At 62.2% G+C, this 14,373-nt stretch overlaps 1 protein-coding gene across 4 annotated transcripts in view; it reads right to left on the bottom strand.

Annotated features, from left to right (window-relative positions):
- Positions 1-1,108: 1,108 nt before the first annotated feature.
- The window catches only part of TOM1L2 (target of myb1 like 2 membrane trafficking protein), a 122,316-nt gene continuing 109,051 nt past the window's right edge, over positions 1,109-14,373 (bottom strand). Inside the window, exons 10-16 of one of the 4 annotated variants that reach the window (XM_051829030.2) lie at positions 14,151-14,274; positions 12,803-12,920; positions 11,759-11,834; positions 10,247-10,309; positions 5,851-5,910; positions 4,526-4,562; positions 1,109-4,052 (exon numbers count right to left, since the gene is read on the bottom strand). In XM_051829030.2, coding sequence (XP_051684990.2) covers positions 3,904-4,052; positions 4,526-4,562; positions 5,851-5,910; positions 10,247-10,309; positions 11,759-11,834; positions 12,803-12,920; positions 14,151-14,274 — 627 coding nt within the window. In that variant the 3' untranslated portion in view covers positions 1,109-3,903. Of the gene's footprint in view, positions 4,053-4,525; positions 4,563-5,850; positions 5,911-10,246; positions 10,313-11,758; positions 11,835-12,802; positions 12,921-14,150; positions 14,275-14,373 lie in introns of all 4 variants that reach the window. The other 3 variants (XM_070061568.1, XM_070061569.1, XM_070061570.1) reach the window with 3 other exon arrangements.

Genomic DNA, 14,373 nt, shown 5'->3' on the forward strand with positions numbered 1-14,373 from the left:
CCCCAGAAGGATCCGCTGCAGGCACTCGGGACGGGACGTTAACAGGCTGGTCGGAGCTCTCCGTCTCTCCAGTGTATACTCATTGGCAGGGAGTGGGCAAAGATCTGAACGTTTGGGGCCCCCGCGGTGATGCAGCCCCACCTCTGCCTCCAGCCCAGTTTCCTGCGAATTCTAGCCGGCAGCAGATGATGGCTCAGGTGCTTGGGTCCCTAGCCACGCCTCTGCAAAACCTGGCTGGGGCTCCTGGCTCTTGGCTCCAGCCTGGCCCAGCTCCAGCTCTTACAGGCATTGGGGGAGTGAACCAGCAGGTGGAAGATCTCTTTCTCTGTCACTCTGCCTTACAAATAAACACATTATTTTTTAAGTTTAAACTCCTGAGTTCTTGGCTCTCCCTTGTAATGATGGTCACACAACCCCACGAAGACGTTAAAAACTGCCCAGTGAGGGGCCCAGCGCTGTGGTGTAGTGGGTAAGGCTGCTGCCTGCAGTGCCACCATCCCATATAGGCGCAGGTTCTAGTCCTGGCTGCTCCACTTCTGATCCAGCTCTCTGCTGTGGCCTGGGAAAGCAGTGGAAGATGACCCAAGTCCTTGGGCCCCTGCACCTATATGGGGGACCTGGAAGAAGCTCCTGGCTCCTGATAGGTTACGGCCATCTGGGGAGTGAACCAGAGGGATGGAAGACCTCTCCTCTCTCTCTCTCTCTCTGCCTCTCCTTCTCTCCTCTCCTTTCAATACCCAGTGATACACTGCAAAGGCAGAATTGTGTGCTAGCTGCATTCTCTCTCAGTAAGTTGCTAACATAAACGGTGAGGATAGGCCTCAAGTTCAGTGCCAAGCTCAGGTTCTGTGGACCAGCCTGACGCCCAGCCAGGCTATAGGGACTCAGGAGGGCACCTCCGGCTGTTGCTGGATGCCGTGGGTGCTCCAGGCAGGGGGAGCAGCTTCCCCTTGCCAGATTGGGGTGCAAAGCGAGACAAAGGAGGACCCACAGTGCTGATCTCTGGCACACACACACCCCCCCGCAAGGGGCTGCTCAGGCAGGTGGGCAGGCTGGGGGAGGGGCGTCCCTGCGGGCGGTCAGAGCCAGCAAAGAGCTCTTACAGGAGTGTTTGCTCAATTATTTATTGTGGAGTATTTTACATGCAAGGACTCAAACAGAGAGAGAGAGAGAGAGAGAGAGAGAGAGAGAGAGATGGCTTCTGCGAGAGAGAGCCAGTTGAGAGGACGGGCGCCCCGGGGTAGCTCTGAGCCACCCTCCAGACCACCTCTGCCCCCACCGCGACACAGGACAGCGACAAGACACCAGACTGCTCCACACACGCCTCTGTTCAGTAGCCCCCCCATCCCTACCCCCGCCAACCCCCTGCTCCCGGGCAGTCCTGAGAACCCTCGCAGACCAAGTCCAAGCTCTGGGAGACAGGTGTCCCAGGACAGCGCCCAGGGAGGGTCTGGGGCTCCTCCCCGCCCCTCCCCCGCGGTGGGGGCTGGTGGCTGCAGGTTGGAAGCCTTGGTTCCTGGGCGCTGCAGAAGTGGATCCCACAGGGAGCAACCTCCAGGGGGGAGAGCACACTGGCTGCAGGCGCCCCCACCCCCCACCCCCGTGGCCAACCGAGCGGGCAGTTGAAGGGACTCGAAGCTGGGCCCCTGCTCTTCGGGGTGGGCATGGATGGGGCGTGGGGTGGGTAGGAGGAGGGCGCATGGGTGCCCTGGGTTCCCGGACCTCGGGGTGGGCAGAGGGGGGCCAGGGCTGGGAGCAAGGCACAGGCACTCACACCGAGGGTGACAGACAGACAGGACGGACAGATGGACGGCCCCCTTCCCCTCTGGCCAAAAGCCAGCAGTGAGAGAGTTTCCGGGCCTGAGGGCCTCAGCCCCGGGTGCTCTAGCCGTAGCTGCCCGCTGGCCACAGAGGGAGGGAGGGAGGCCCGTTTTGTAACATCCCGGCACACAAGGAACACAGAAAAGGTTAAACGCATCCCCAAGAAAATATTTTGACAAAATAAATATTTTAACCTATCATCAGGTGTAATTAGTGCTTAATGCGGAATGCCGGCGATAATTTAGTGTAATTAAGCACACACCGTATCTGTGATTTCTAACACTGCGGAGGGGCGGGCGGCTCGCGAGGGTCCGGCGTGCCTGCCGAGGCCACGCCCCCTCCCTCCCCAGGATGGCCGGGGCGGCCCAGGCCCTGATAGGGCGCCTCTTCCAGGCGGCCCCCCGCCCCCGGCAGGTAGGAGTGGCTGCAGACCAGGAAAGCAGGTGGGCATTCGTAGGCCAGGTCTCCTCTGTCAGTCTCTGCCCCCAGAGCGGGTGACCGGCTGGAGGGGGCGGGGGAGACTCTGGTATGGAGAACGGCTTTGCGGGGTGCGGGGCCTGCCCCCTCCCCTCCCCGCTCCAACTTCCCAAAAAGCAAGGAGGCGGCGCTCTGGCGGCAGAGGTAACCCTGGCTGGCTTTCACGCTGCCAACCCCTCTAGACCGCGCCCAGCGGCCCGGGCCTCGGAGGCCACCTGCACCCTCCTGGCCATGGGCCCTGCAGAGGCACTGGCATCCAAGCTGGTCTTGGAGCCACAGCGATGCTGAGAAAAGGGGCCAGGGCAGAGCGGGGGTGCGACGCGTGCTGGGGCCAAGGACTGGGGTGTGACTTTTCCCACTGGTTCCGCCGACGTGATGGCCCCGGGGCCAGCCACTGTTCTTCCTGGGGAGGCAGCCGTGGGGGTGGGGGTGCACTGGGGGCGTGGAGTTTTGGGCGGCAATGGGCCTCTCTCCACGGGCACTGCTCCGGCTGGTGCCCCAGCCCGGTCGGTCTCTGGGCCTCCTCACTGCTTAGCTGGCGGCGGCAGCTGGGGGATGGGGAGGGGAGATGGCACCACGGGCTGGGAACATGTGGCCATCCGTGTACTGGAAGGGACCGGGATTCTGACCCAGCGAGCTGGCCTGAGACTCGGCTGGGGGGCGGGGCAGCGCAGCCGTAGCAGTGTGGGGTGGGCGTCAGGGCGGACCAAGCTGGACAGAGCTGTGAGTCCCTCGCCCACAGCCAGGAATCACGGAGCAGGTGTCCCAGCGCCCACCTGCTCCGTCAGCCTAAGGTCAGGTCAGGAGAGGGACCACAGGGGTGCCTGGGGACATGAGAGGCAGGAGTCGGGCTGTCAGGGCTGTCTGAGGGGGGAGGCTGAGGTGCACCGCTCTCTGCTGCGGGCCTCTGGAGGTAGAGGTGGGGAGACTGCCTTGGGCCAGGCACCCCGAGAACCCACAGTGCATCCTGGGACAGGTGTGCAGGTGGGTGCGGGCGTGCAGGCATGCGGGTTGGTGTATGGGAGACAATGCAGTCGGGTGCCCCGGGGCCCCCATCCCCTGTCCCACGATGCTGCCCTCAGGTCCCTGGCTGGGGTGGGTGGGTCCCTGGCTCTCGGCAGCTGAGTGACAGAGGGAGAACCCCACAGGGCCTTCTAAAGTGCTGAGCTCACCAAGTGCCACAAGAGGACACACAGTCCAAGGAGGGAGATGGTGCCCGTGGGGGGAAGGGGAGGGGTTGGGCCCTGCCCTCCCAGACACCAGACCCAAAGACCTTTCTGGAAGGGAGGGGAGGGGGCAGCATGCCTGGGGGAGCCACAAGCTGGACGGGACAGGCACGAGGGCTTGGGGGGGTGCTGCCTGTCCCTCCAGGGTGGCCATGGGCCTAGGCGGTCTGTAGGCGAGGGGGAGGTCTCCGACCCTGCACTCAGAGAGAAGAAGACGACACAAGCTGGTCCTGACCAGGGAGGGCCTGGGAGCAAACACACTGGCGTTTCCATGGAGACACAGGTGCGCAGGCAGCGGGGCGGGGTGGGGGTGGCCACTGTCTGGGGTCCACCCGGGGAATGGCGGTGACCTGCCTGGAGGAGGCGAACGGCCCAGAGCTCACAGGGCGAAGAGGGCATCCTCTGACCGCTCCGGCTTCTTCCGGCCAGAGGGGTTTGCGGCCGGGGCGGGGGCCTCCGTGGGGGGCGAAGGGAGGTCCGGGACCTTGTCAGCAGCTTTGGCTCGTTCTTCCAGGAATTTATCGAACTCTGCAACGCAGACCAAGCCCAGGGCCCGGGGTTGGGGGCTGCCCGCCCCGCCGGCTCCAGGTGCTCGCCATCCCAGCGTGGACCCCCCTCTTTCCCTCCCAGCTCTGGTCTGCACCCTTGGGGGAGGGCAGGGCGAACAGCCGGTCAGGCTCCGGGCCCTTCCTGCCTGGGGCCAGCCTCAGGCTTCTGTCACCTGCGGGGGGGGGGGGGGCCCAGGAAGCCCAACAAGGTGCAGGTGGGTAGGGGCCCGGTAACTGGCAGACAGGCCGGCCGTGCCAGGGGAGGCTCGGGAAGACACGGAGCACCTGACCCCTCTCTAGCACGTCCCCACCCCCCACCTCCACCAAGTTCCGGAGTTGGCAGGGGCGGCCCTGGCTCTAGGAATGAGACCGGGGGAGACAGCAGGGAGAGAAAGGGGGTCCCCAGAACCAGGGAGCCGGGGGGGTCCTCAGAAGGTGCTCATGGGGTCCTACCTTCGCTCGTAACACCCTCTTCCAGGTCGTCCCCTTTCTGTGGGAGAAGCAGAGAGAGGGGGGTGTCACAGCTGGTCCTGGCCACCCCCCCTGGATGGTACCGCCCACCACAGCCCAAGCTAAACTCCCCATGGTTCCCCACTCCTGAATTTATTATTTTTTTTAGCACTCTTCTTGTTGGAGAATGAGGATTTTTGTTTTTTAAAAAAATAAAAGCAAAAAACAAACTAATTAAAAAAATAGGTTCTAGGTTTTGGAATGTTACAAGGACCAGAAAGAAAAATCCAAAAGCAGGAGGCTGGTTCTCTGGCCGGGGCCATGGCGGGGGTGGGACCACCCCATGCCCACCCTGGGCAACACTTCGCCCTGGGGAGACGCTGAGGGCCTGCTACCCAAGCACCACCCCAGGCTGTGCCGCCTGCTGCTGTCCACACCACCACTGCAGGAGGCCCATGGGAGCTGCACCAGCCTCCTCCTGCGCCCCAGTCCCGCCCTTTTGAGACCGGGTGGGTGGAGGTCGTCTCCCTACTGGGGGAGGGGAGGACGCTGGCCCCTTCTGTGACAGAAGCCATCTCAGTCTGAGGCATTGCCTTGGGAGAGAGATCACTGGGCAGTATCTTTGGGAAGCCTGGCCTTCTGGCCACGGGGCCCGGAGAAGTTGGGGGGCCCTGGCTGGAGGAGGTGGCTCTGTGGTTAAAGGCAGCGTGTGTGTGTGGGGGGGCAGGCCTCCTTTGAGGACCCTCGGAGCATCTGAGCCTCCAGGTCCAGGAGGGAATCAAGGATCTGCCCCTCCCCCCACAACCCCTCTCTCCCCCTCTCCCCTCTCTCTCTCTTTCTCTCTTGATGGAGGCAGGGGTTCTCCTGAATGAAAAGTCTCCGATGTGGGCAAGAGGGCAGTGGAAACAAGTCACCCGTGTAGATATTTCATCATTGAAAAGCCGAAATGAAAAACCAAAACAAGAAATACGAAACACAAAAATACTCCCCTACCCCCCCCAAAAAAAAACCCACCCAAGCGCGTGCACACACACACACACACAGACACACATCAGACTGCGAAGTGAGTCTGAGGGAGGTTGTACCCATGGGGGCTGGCGCTGTCACAGCACCTCCGGCCCCCGGAGTCCCGGGTGGGGAGGCAGGTGCACGCGCATGCGCAGTGAGCTGCTGGCGCCTGTGCGCGGTCCTGCCTGCCCCCGGGGGTCTCTCTCTTTCACCCGCTCCCATTCCCCTGCCGAATTCCCCACCCGCCTTCCGAGGCCTGTCCTCAGAGAAGCCTCGGCCTGCCACGCCCGCACCGGAAATAAAAAAGTCTCGCGTCTCACCAGGTCGGTCCTGAGCCACACCTCAATGTCGTCCATGACCGAGGGCTGTGCCACGGGGATCTATGAAGGCGGCAAGCAGCAGTGGGGGGCATGGGGGGCCAGGCAGCCCCACACAGCCAGGCGAAGAGAAGACAGAACACCAGAACAAAGTAAATCGTCAAAGCAACCCCCAAATCAAACCAGAACGTACACGGAGCAAAATAAATAAATAAATCAATAAATAAACTCAAAAAACAAACAAACAAAAAAACAACACAAACCAATAACACGACCACAAGTGGCACGGCAGCTCGGGGCATTGCACATGGAATGGCAGGTGAGGAAGCGGGGAGGAGGCCGCGGCGGGTTATGGGAAGGGAGGCGGCAGGACGGGTTCTTGCCATGGACAACTTTTTGACTACGGCTGGCGGAGTCTCCGCAGAGGGCGCTGGAGCCGGGGCCCATCAGCTGTGGCAGCCAGAGGCGTCCCACTGCCTCCTGTGCAGCCAGCCCACAGGGTGTCGGCCAGAGCCCACAGGGGACCCCTGGTGTCCCCGGGGTGGGGGGTGGCAGCCTGCCGGAGAGCAGGGAGCCAGGTGCAGGGGCTGGGAAGGGGAAGGCAGTGCAATCTGTTTGTTCAGCTGAAAATGCTTCCGAGAGGGCACAAGGACAGCCTGTGGGCAGCAGCTGCCAAGCCCGGGTGTGGTCCCTGTTGACAGGGGCGGGTGCATTTCAGCACCAGGCCTCTGATGGCAAGAGGGACCATCCTGGGGCTTTCGTCTCCTCTGAGCCTCCTTGGCGGGAGGGGGGGGGCAGCTTCTTTCCGGAGTTCAGCCGAGGAGCGGAGGGGGTGGGCAGAGGCTGGGGGCGCTGGGGAGGCCCCTTGGGGCTCCTGAGTAGGCTGGGATGGGTGGGCTTCGTGGGCGCCGTCCCCACACCTTAGGCCACCTGTGCCAAGGGCCGCGGAGGCCGAGTCTGAGAAACATTAAAACTACGCTGCTGTCAAGATGGCCAAAAAGTGACTGTGCACCTGCTCCCAGGAGCCCTGTTAACGGAGCGCTGGCTCCCAGCCCCCAGAAGGAGGTGACAGCACCTAAGCAGGCTCACCTGCCTCCTGGCCTGAGTCTGAGAGGCATTCGCAAGCCTATTATTTCTAGAAGGGGGGAAAAAAAGCGCTGTGTTTAGAGTTGGCGTTAGTCCCATGTCAGGATCTAGGGTAAGAATAAAGTTCCAGGGAGAAGATTGCATCAGCGGCGTTTACCAAGCCCAAAAAAACAACATGACCTGACAGAGGGAGAGAATTCACACCAGCAGCCCTGGCCCCTGCTGCCCACGGCGGGACAGGGCTGGGGCTCGTGGGCGGAGGGCCCGGAGCCAGCGTGACAGCAGCAGCGGCGGCTCTGGGGGCTGGGCTGTCTTCCTCCCTGGGCTCCCAGGGAAAAGGCAGTCACGGGCCAGAGGAGGAGGGCTCGTGCTGCCGTTTTAAAGGATGCCCGAGCTTATCACCCTGGCTTGCATCCTTGGGGACACGGAGCATGGGTGGGGTGGGGGTGCGGGGGTGGGGGTTACTCATGCGGGGCTGGGAGGGGCTCATGCGCTGTTTTTCTCGCTGGACACGTGCCCGGGCATGGGAGGTGCCAGCTCTCACGGTTTCCATGTCTGTGAGTCGGCAAGCCTGGCTCTGGGAGGACGGTGCCCAGGCCAAGTCCCCTGTGGGGAAGTCAGCTACTTCTCCAGAGAGAAAACAGGGCCCATGTTGTGGTCATCACACACACGCACACACATGCGCACAGTCACTCACACTCACACTCACACACACACGGACCCTTTTGCTACCTGTCCAGCTTTGGTCTCTCTGGAAGGCACTTGTGCGCTGGGTGGCAACAGCTTGGGTTAAAAAAAATGCCACAAAAGGGCTCACAGGCCTTAAACCTGCAGCTTTGGCTCAGATCTTTGTGTTTCTGTTTAGAGATCACCCCCCGCCCCAACCCTGCCCCTTGCCCAGGCCTGCGACTCTGGGAACACTTTTCCTCGCTCTCCCAGATTTTTCCAAATAAGCAAGATGTTTAGGAACAGCTCCCTCCAGCCCACGCCCCGGGGAGCCAGTGGAGTCTGGGAGCGGCCCAGCGGGGCCAGTGGCTTCTCTCTTCTTCCCTGGGTTGCTGCCTGAGCCCCTCTCTGGGTGGAGAGGCAGGGGCAGGGGACAGGACTTGGGCAAACGTTGGTCCCTGTGTCCCCGTCCGTGAGATAGAGTGATTGCAGAGCCCACTGTCAAAGCCCTCGCGGCTCGGGATCGCTTCACGCCCAGGCTGGAGCTTCTGCTTCCTCGTTCAGACACCCATTGTGGGCAGAAATGACCGGAACTGACCCCTCCTGATGAACTGACAGCCCTTGGCGTCCGGGCATGAACTGCCGTGGAGCCGGAGCATGCTGGGTAACAAACAGTTAAGCTTATCCCATCTGAGGAGGAGGTGGGTTTCCTGGCCACGGGACAGCAAATCCCGAGCTATAAGGGCTGGGGAACTCTCTCAGCAGGTACAGAGCCCTCCAGTAACATGGCGGCCGGCCTGCATCCGCAGACTACACAGGAACAGGAACAGCAGAGACAGGACGGAGGAAGAGGGCTCCAGCTGGGGAAGTGGGTGCCGCGCTGGGACGAGGGGGCCTGCTCTCTGCCTCGACGCATGGGGGGCAGCCTTCATCAGACCAGAGGCTGGTCTGGCAGGTCCCTGGGGAGGCTGCTGGCTCCGATGGGCCCAGGAGACTTAGCATCGCCCCTCCTGGGTAAAGGATGCAAAGAGGAAACAGGTGGAGGAGGGAGACCGGAAGGGAGAAGAGATGCGAAGAGAGAAAAAGAACAGAGGCTAGCACTGGACGGTCCTTCCAGGGGGAGCAAGGGCCCATCAGCCCAGCCACACTCACGCGCAGAGTGGAAAGAGGTGGGGCCTCGGATCTGGGCGAGACTGTCTCAGATCTGGGCGGGGCTGTTTCAGATCTGGGCGGGGCCATCTTGGATCTGGGCGGGACTGTCTTGGATCTGGGCGGGGCCGTCTCGGATCTGGGCGGGGCCATCTCAGATCTGGGTGGGGCCTGCTACCCCAGCCTTGGTTGGCTGTGTCTGGAGGTGTCTCAGGGCCTTGGGGGTCTCCAGGTGTTCAGCAGGGACCTCCCCTGGGGAGTGCAGCTGCCTGATTTTCAAGGCAACAGGAGGGATTTCTGTAGCTCAGGCGGGCTGCTTTGCTGTTTCTAGACGCCTCACCTCGGGTGCAGGAAGAGTCTGGAAGCTTTAGGTGTCGCTCAATAGTACAAAAAGTTTCCAAGTAAAGAATCTGTACTTGGCAAGGTTAGAAAGACTCCAGGTTTCTACGCTATGGGAAATAAGGCAAAGCGATGGACAGACGCTGTTAGTTGGGTTTGTTTCTGGGAAGTTAGGGACTGGGGTTCTACGTGGGGACAGGCAGTGGGCGGGGAGCAGCCTGTGTGGGCAGAGGCAGGTGCCACCGCCAGCTGCCAAGGCCACACTCAGGGCGGTTGGCGTGGGCAGTATTTTTTTTTTTTTTTTTGCAGGATTGGTAGGCACGAGGGCACGCGGCCTGGATCTCACACAAGTGGGCCGCAGCCCAGTGGGCCCCGGAGCGTCAAACGAGGGAGCAGGCTGGAGGAAGAAGCTCCTCTCACCCAGAGCCGGCCTGCTGCGGCCACTGTGCACAGGCCCTGGGCCAGGCTCACTGTGGCGGGTAGCTGCACGGGTCCTGTGTGGCCCGAGTCCTTGCTCAGGTAGGTGGCCCACCTGGACACTCTGTCCATGCGCCAGGCTCGGGACCAAGCCAAACCCAAGAGGCAGGAGAGATCTTGCCAGGGCTCTGGGCCACACAGGAAGGACCTGCACAGATGCTGCTGTCCCGTCCGGTTTCGTGTCTCTCTTCTGTTCCTGCTGTGTTTGTTTCAGAAGGCTCGAGACCTTCTGGGGGGCGTCTTAGTGGATGCAAATCTCTAAATCAGAAGAATCCACCAACCCTGAGAGCACCGAGTTCCGAGGTGCTGGCCTAGAGGGGCGTCTCCTGCTGATCAGACACTTGGACTTGAACCCTCCCAGGCCAACGCCAGAGGAACTCGCGCTCATCCTGGAAAAAAACCAATACTGCCCAGGGCTGCAGAGCGAGGCATGCGGGGCACAAGGCCCCGCCCTTCGTTCCTGCTTTTGTCCCAGGCTCTGAGGAGCCAGGGCACCGATCCCAGCAGGACAATCCGCGCAGGTGTCTCGGGGCTGGAGTCTGTGGCTCCAGGAGATTACACAAGGCAGGAGGGGAATCTGGCACCGAGCGGGCCTGGTCCTGTCTGACCACAGGGCTGGAGCAGGTGGCGAGGGGAAAGCACAGCTGTGACGCGGGCAGGTGAGGGGCGGGGCGCTCCTCACCATTCCTTGGGTCAGGAGCCAGCTGTCTATGGGCTCCAAGGCGGGGTCCCCACCTTCCCCTGTCTGCTGGGCCGAGGACAGAAAAGTCACAGCAAGACCCAGGATAGAGAAGTCGGTAAAGTCACTTTTCAGATGCGATGGTGTGTCACGCAAGGAAATGTGACCCAAGGCTCCCCCCACCACAGCCCCCAGCTCTGCCCCGCCCCCCCCCCCAACTGTCTATTTAGCAACCAAGAGTTCCTACGGGGTTACCCGCAGGAGGTGTGGCTACACAATCCCGCCCCGTCTTCCCTGTGTGTGGTCTCAGTTCTCCTGTGGCCCAGTTTCTACTTCTGGGTTAGCGCGGCGGTGTGGGACCAGGCACCCCAGGCTGTAGCCGGTGCCACCACGCTTCTCAGCCAGTGAACAGAAGACTGCTCAAGTCATCGGGACCTTTGACATGAGCGAGCCAGTCCGGGCCACGCATCCAAAGGGTGAAAGGTGACCAGTCATCCCACGTCTCCTGGACTTGGCCCCAGGCCTGGGTACTGATAACTACAGTGCTGTGGCAAGCCGCAGGCTGGTACGGACAGGGCAGGTCCCTGGGGGCCAGAGTGGGGAGCAGGCGAGGCTGGCCCCCGGGGTCAGGGATGGGACTGTTCCCAAGCCAGGCCAGGGTCACAGGTCCCTAGCCTGCCTCTCTGACACCCGCATGCATTAGGCAGTGTGGGGGGACACTCGAGATTTTGGGTGTGTGGTGCTTAGAACCCAAGGCAAGCACAGGCTCTTCTACGCCCCCTGGTGGCCAGTGCAGAAGAGGCTGCCTGGGGCCGGTGGCGAGGAGCTGCACCCACTGCTGCCTCTGCCTGAGCCAGTTTGGACAGCTGGGGGCAGGTGGCAGAGAACTAACCCCGGGGAAGCAAAGATCCCTCTGCAGACCCCTGAGCAGTGGACGGACGCCGGGACAGGAGCTGCAGCTGTCTCATGAGTGCCCCCTCCCTGGCTCTGAGTCGGACGCAAAGGAGAAAACTCCCAGACAAGAAGTCTCTGTTTTCCGGGGAACTGGACTCTTGGGGGCGCCCTCCACAGCCGCCCTCCTCTCCCAAGGCCTCCTCGGTGGCTTTGCTCCTTCCAGACCTCCTCCCAGCCACCTCCTTCCCCCCGCCCCCCACTGTGCCAGCCCCCTGAACGGGATCTGAGCCTCCCCTGCGTTCCACTGGGGTTGGCACGGCTGGGCCTGGCAGCACCAATGGTTAGCAGACCTCGGCCAGCCTCTGCCGTCCTAAGGAGGGGGCGGCGTTCCTAGGATGGGATTCCCTGCCACCTGCTGTCTGGGTGCCCCTCAGCCTGCCTCCTCCCTCTTGGGCTGAAGACCCCTGGGTGGCATCCAGGTGCTCCCCCCAGGGTCACTGCCCAGAGGGTCCTTGCCCTCTGTGCAAGCCGGCTTTGCCAAACTTCCCAGCCAGCTTTTACCAAACTGCCCGACTTTCCCTCTCGAAGGTTCCAGGCAGGAAATGGGGTTAGAAGACGTACCACCTCGGAGGTCTGTTTCCGGTGATCAAGCGCAGTGGCGAGGCCACTGGTGGCCTGGGCATCCTCGTACGTGACCCTGGGGAAGAGGCGGCAGGAGCAGTGAGGTCTCCCCAGGGGTCAGGGGAGATCAGGGCGGTGGCCTGGGTCTCGCTCTGTCTCAGGGCCCCTCCCTCAGAGGTCACTGGAAAAAGCACCTTCCGTGACCTCGGCCCTGGGCAGAGGCTAAGGGCTGCATTGTCTTCTCGCCGCTGGAACCAGTACACCAAGGTCAAGCATGCGCTCAGCCACTGATCCTTCCCCGCCCCCAGGTCCTGTGAAAGGCGTGTGCCTCCAAGTCCCTCTCCTGAGCGTCAATGCTGGGAATGTCAGCAGCCCATGTGGCCGCCGGTTCGAGACCTGGCTGCTCCACTTCCGATCCAGCTCCCTGCTAAAGCGCTTGGGAAAAAAGCAGTGGAGGAAGGCCCAAGTGCTTGGGCCCCTGCCACCCACATGGGAGAGCTGGACGAGAAGCTTCAGGCATCTCTGGAGCTCATGACAGGGTGCCAGGTGCCCTGAGGCTCCCCGGAGGAGGGCAGAGCAGCCTCTGAGGGGTGCTCCCGGGCCCCTGAGCCCATCAGCTGGACCTGTGAGGCTGTGGATGGGGGCGTGGTGCCTCGGCGTGCTCCTGCATGGAGCCGGATGCCCCCAGATGCCGTGTGTGTGTTCGGTTCCCCCGCCCCCCCCCCACCCCCATGCAGGGGGCTGCCTATTTTGGAACCGACGCCTCCATTCCCATATGGCGCATTCTTCTCGGAGCTGCTGCCACGGAAGCCTGTTCCTCCCCTGCACGGCTGCCCCTTCTACTCCCAGCTCTCTGCGCATGGGCAGGGCAAACCCCAAGGGCTAGGGGTGGCGGCTGGCGCTCATTCCATGGCTGTGGGTCACGCTAAGTTCCCAGCAAGCAGCAACTCGCAAGTAAAGGCCTCTGTGTGCTGGCCTGGGCCCACCCCCCACCCCCCACCCCTCACCCCTGTTCCGAGAGGGCCCTGGGAGGGGCTCACATACGTCTTGCGCTGCTCGGCCAAGGAGTTCCCTCTGGTCTGGGCGAACATGTCGAAGCCGTCCCGAGGACTGCACTGCTGTAGGGAGCTGAGGGTGCCGCTGACGCTCTCAGTCCCCAAGTCTGTGGCAGCGGAATGGATGACACGCACGTGAGAACACAGCGTCAGGCCCCGTCCCGCAGCATTCCCGGGCGCCACGTGCAGGCACGGCCACTGCCGCCCCCTCCCCACAAGCTGCTCAAAGTGTCAGGAGTGACAGGGGCCCTGCTGGTGTGAGAAGGTGGGGACCGAGGGCCAGGGCAGCGGCGATTTCCCATCATGCCCCTTTCTCCGTGTGTCCCTCGTTAACGCACTCACAGTATCTAAGGACTAGGGTCATGTACGCATCCTGTCACTGTTTCTTAGGCACCCACAATGTCCAGTTCCGATCTAGCTCCTGGGGTGGGGGGAAGGCAGCTTGAATCTGCAGGAGGAGGGGCAGGGGCAAGATCAAAGGTATGGGCCTGGGGGGCCAGAGAAGGGGCCGGGCCTCGTGGAGAGAGGCGGCAGGCGGGAAGTGGCTGGGATGGCAGACGCATGAGTGCATGGGAACACCGGGCAGCGCTGAACAGAGGGGCAGTGGCTCCAATTTGAATTTCAGATATTAAATCTGGCGGCATATGCGGGCTGATCGGTAGAATCTTGGTGCTGATGGAGAGAGAGTGGGTACAGCTAGGGTGACAGCAACCGGCAGGCCACCGACAAAAGCTTAATTCGCTGAAATGAAGGTAGAAACGGATTAGGGGGAGAAAACGGGGGTGGGGGGGAAGGACCAGCACATGGGAGGGAAGAGTTCCGAGGGCCCAGCTCGCTAAGGCCGTCAACATCAGCACTGTTACTCGTCATGAATAGGTGCCACCCGGTGTGACGCAGGCAGGGACAGCCTTTGGGACCCAGTGGACCATGGGAAAGGGGTGACTTCCTTCTGTGGGTCAGACCCCGAACGCCTTAGGTGGCCGGGACAGGATGAGGAAGGCACACCCCCGCAGGCACGGTCTGTCCATCTGGGATCTGATGTGGCTGGAGCATCCTTCTCAAACCTAGCCCTCGGCCCAGGGAACACGCCAAAGCAGAGGGCTTCAGCCACGTGGACTGTCCTAGCTAGAACACAGCCGGCTATGCTGTTCTTCTAGAAGCCAACAAATTCTGGTTCCTTGGAACTTGCCCCCCCGCCCCCCGCCTGTTTGCCAACACAGGCTGACACTTCAAGTGCAAGGGCCAGAGTTATGCACTCAGACAGGTGCAACCGGCCAGGCCCCAGGAGCACACTGATGCTTTCTCTGTCTTCCCTCACCCCGCCACCGCCAACTCACCCAGGCCTGCAAGCTGGGAGGAGAGGGACGCCGGGGGCGCCGTGTTGCCCACCATTGGGCTCACCACGGCTGGAGACCCGGGGCCCAGGTCTATTAGGTTGTCTTCAGTCACCTCGTTGAGCACCTGCGAGAACGTGACACGGGCGTGTGAGCACGTGCAGGGTGAGACGCCGGCAGGGGAGGAGAGGTGGGAGCGCTGTGAGTGACGGGTGTGTGCGTGTGT

This window comes from Oryctolagus cuniculus, chromosome 17 (genome assembly GCF_964237555.1).
Source record: "Oryctolagus cuniculus chromosome 17, mOryCun1.1, whole genome shotgun sequence".
NCBI lineage: Eukaryota > Metazoa > Chordata > Mammalia > Lagomorpha > Leporidae > Oryctolagus > Oryctolagus cuniculus.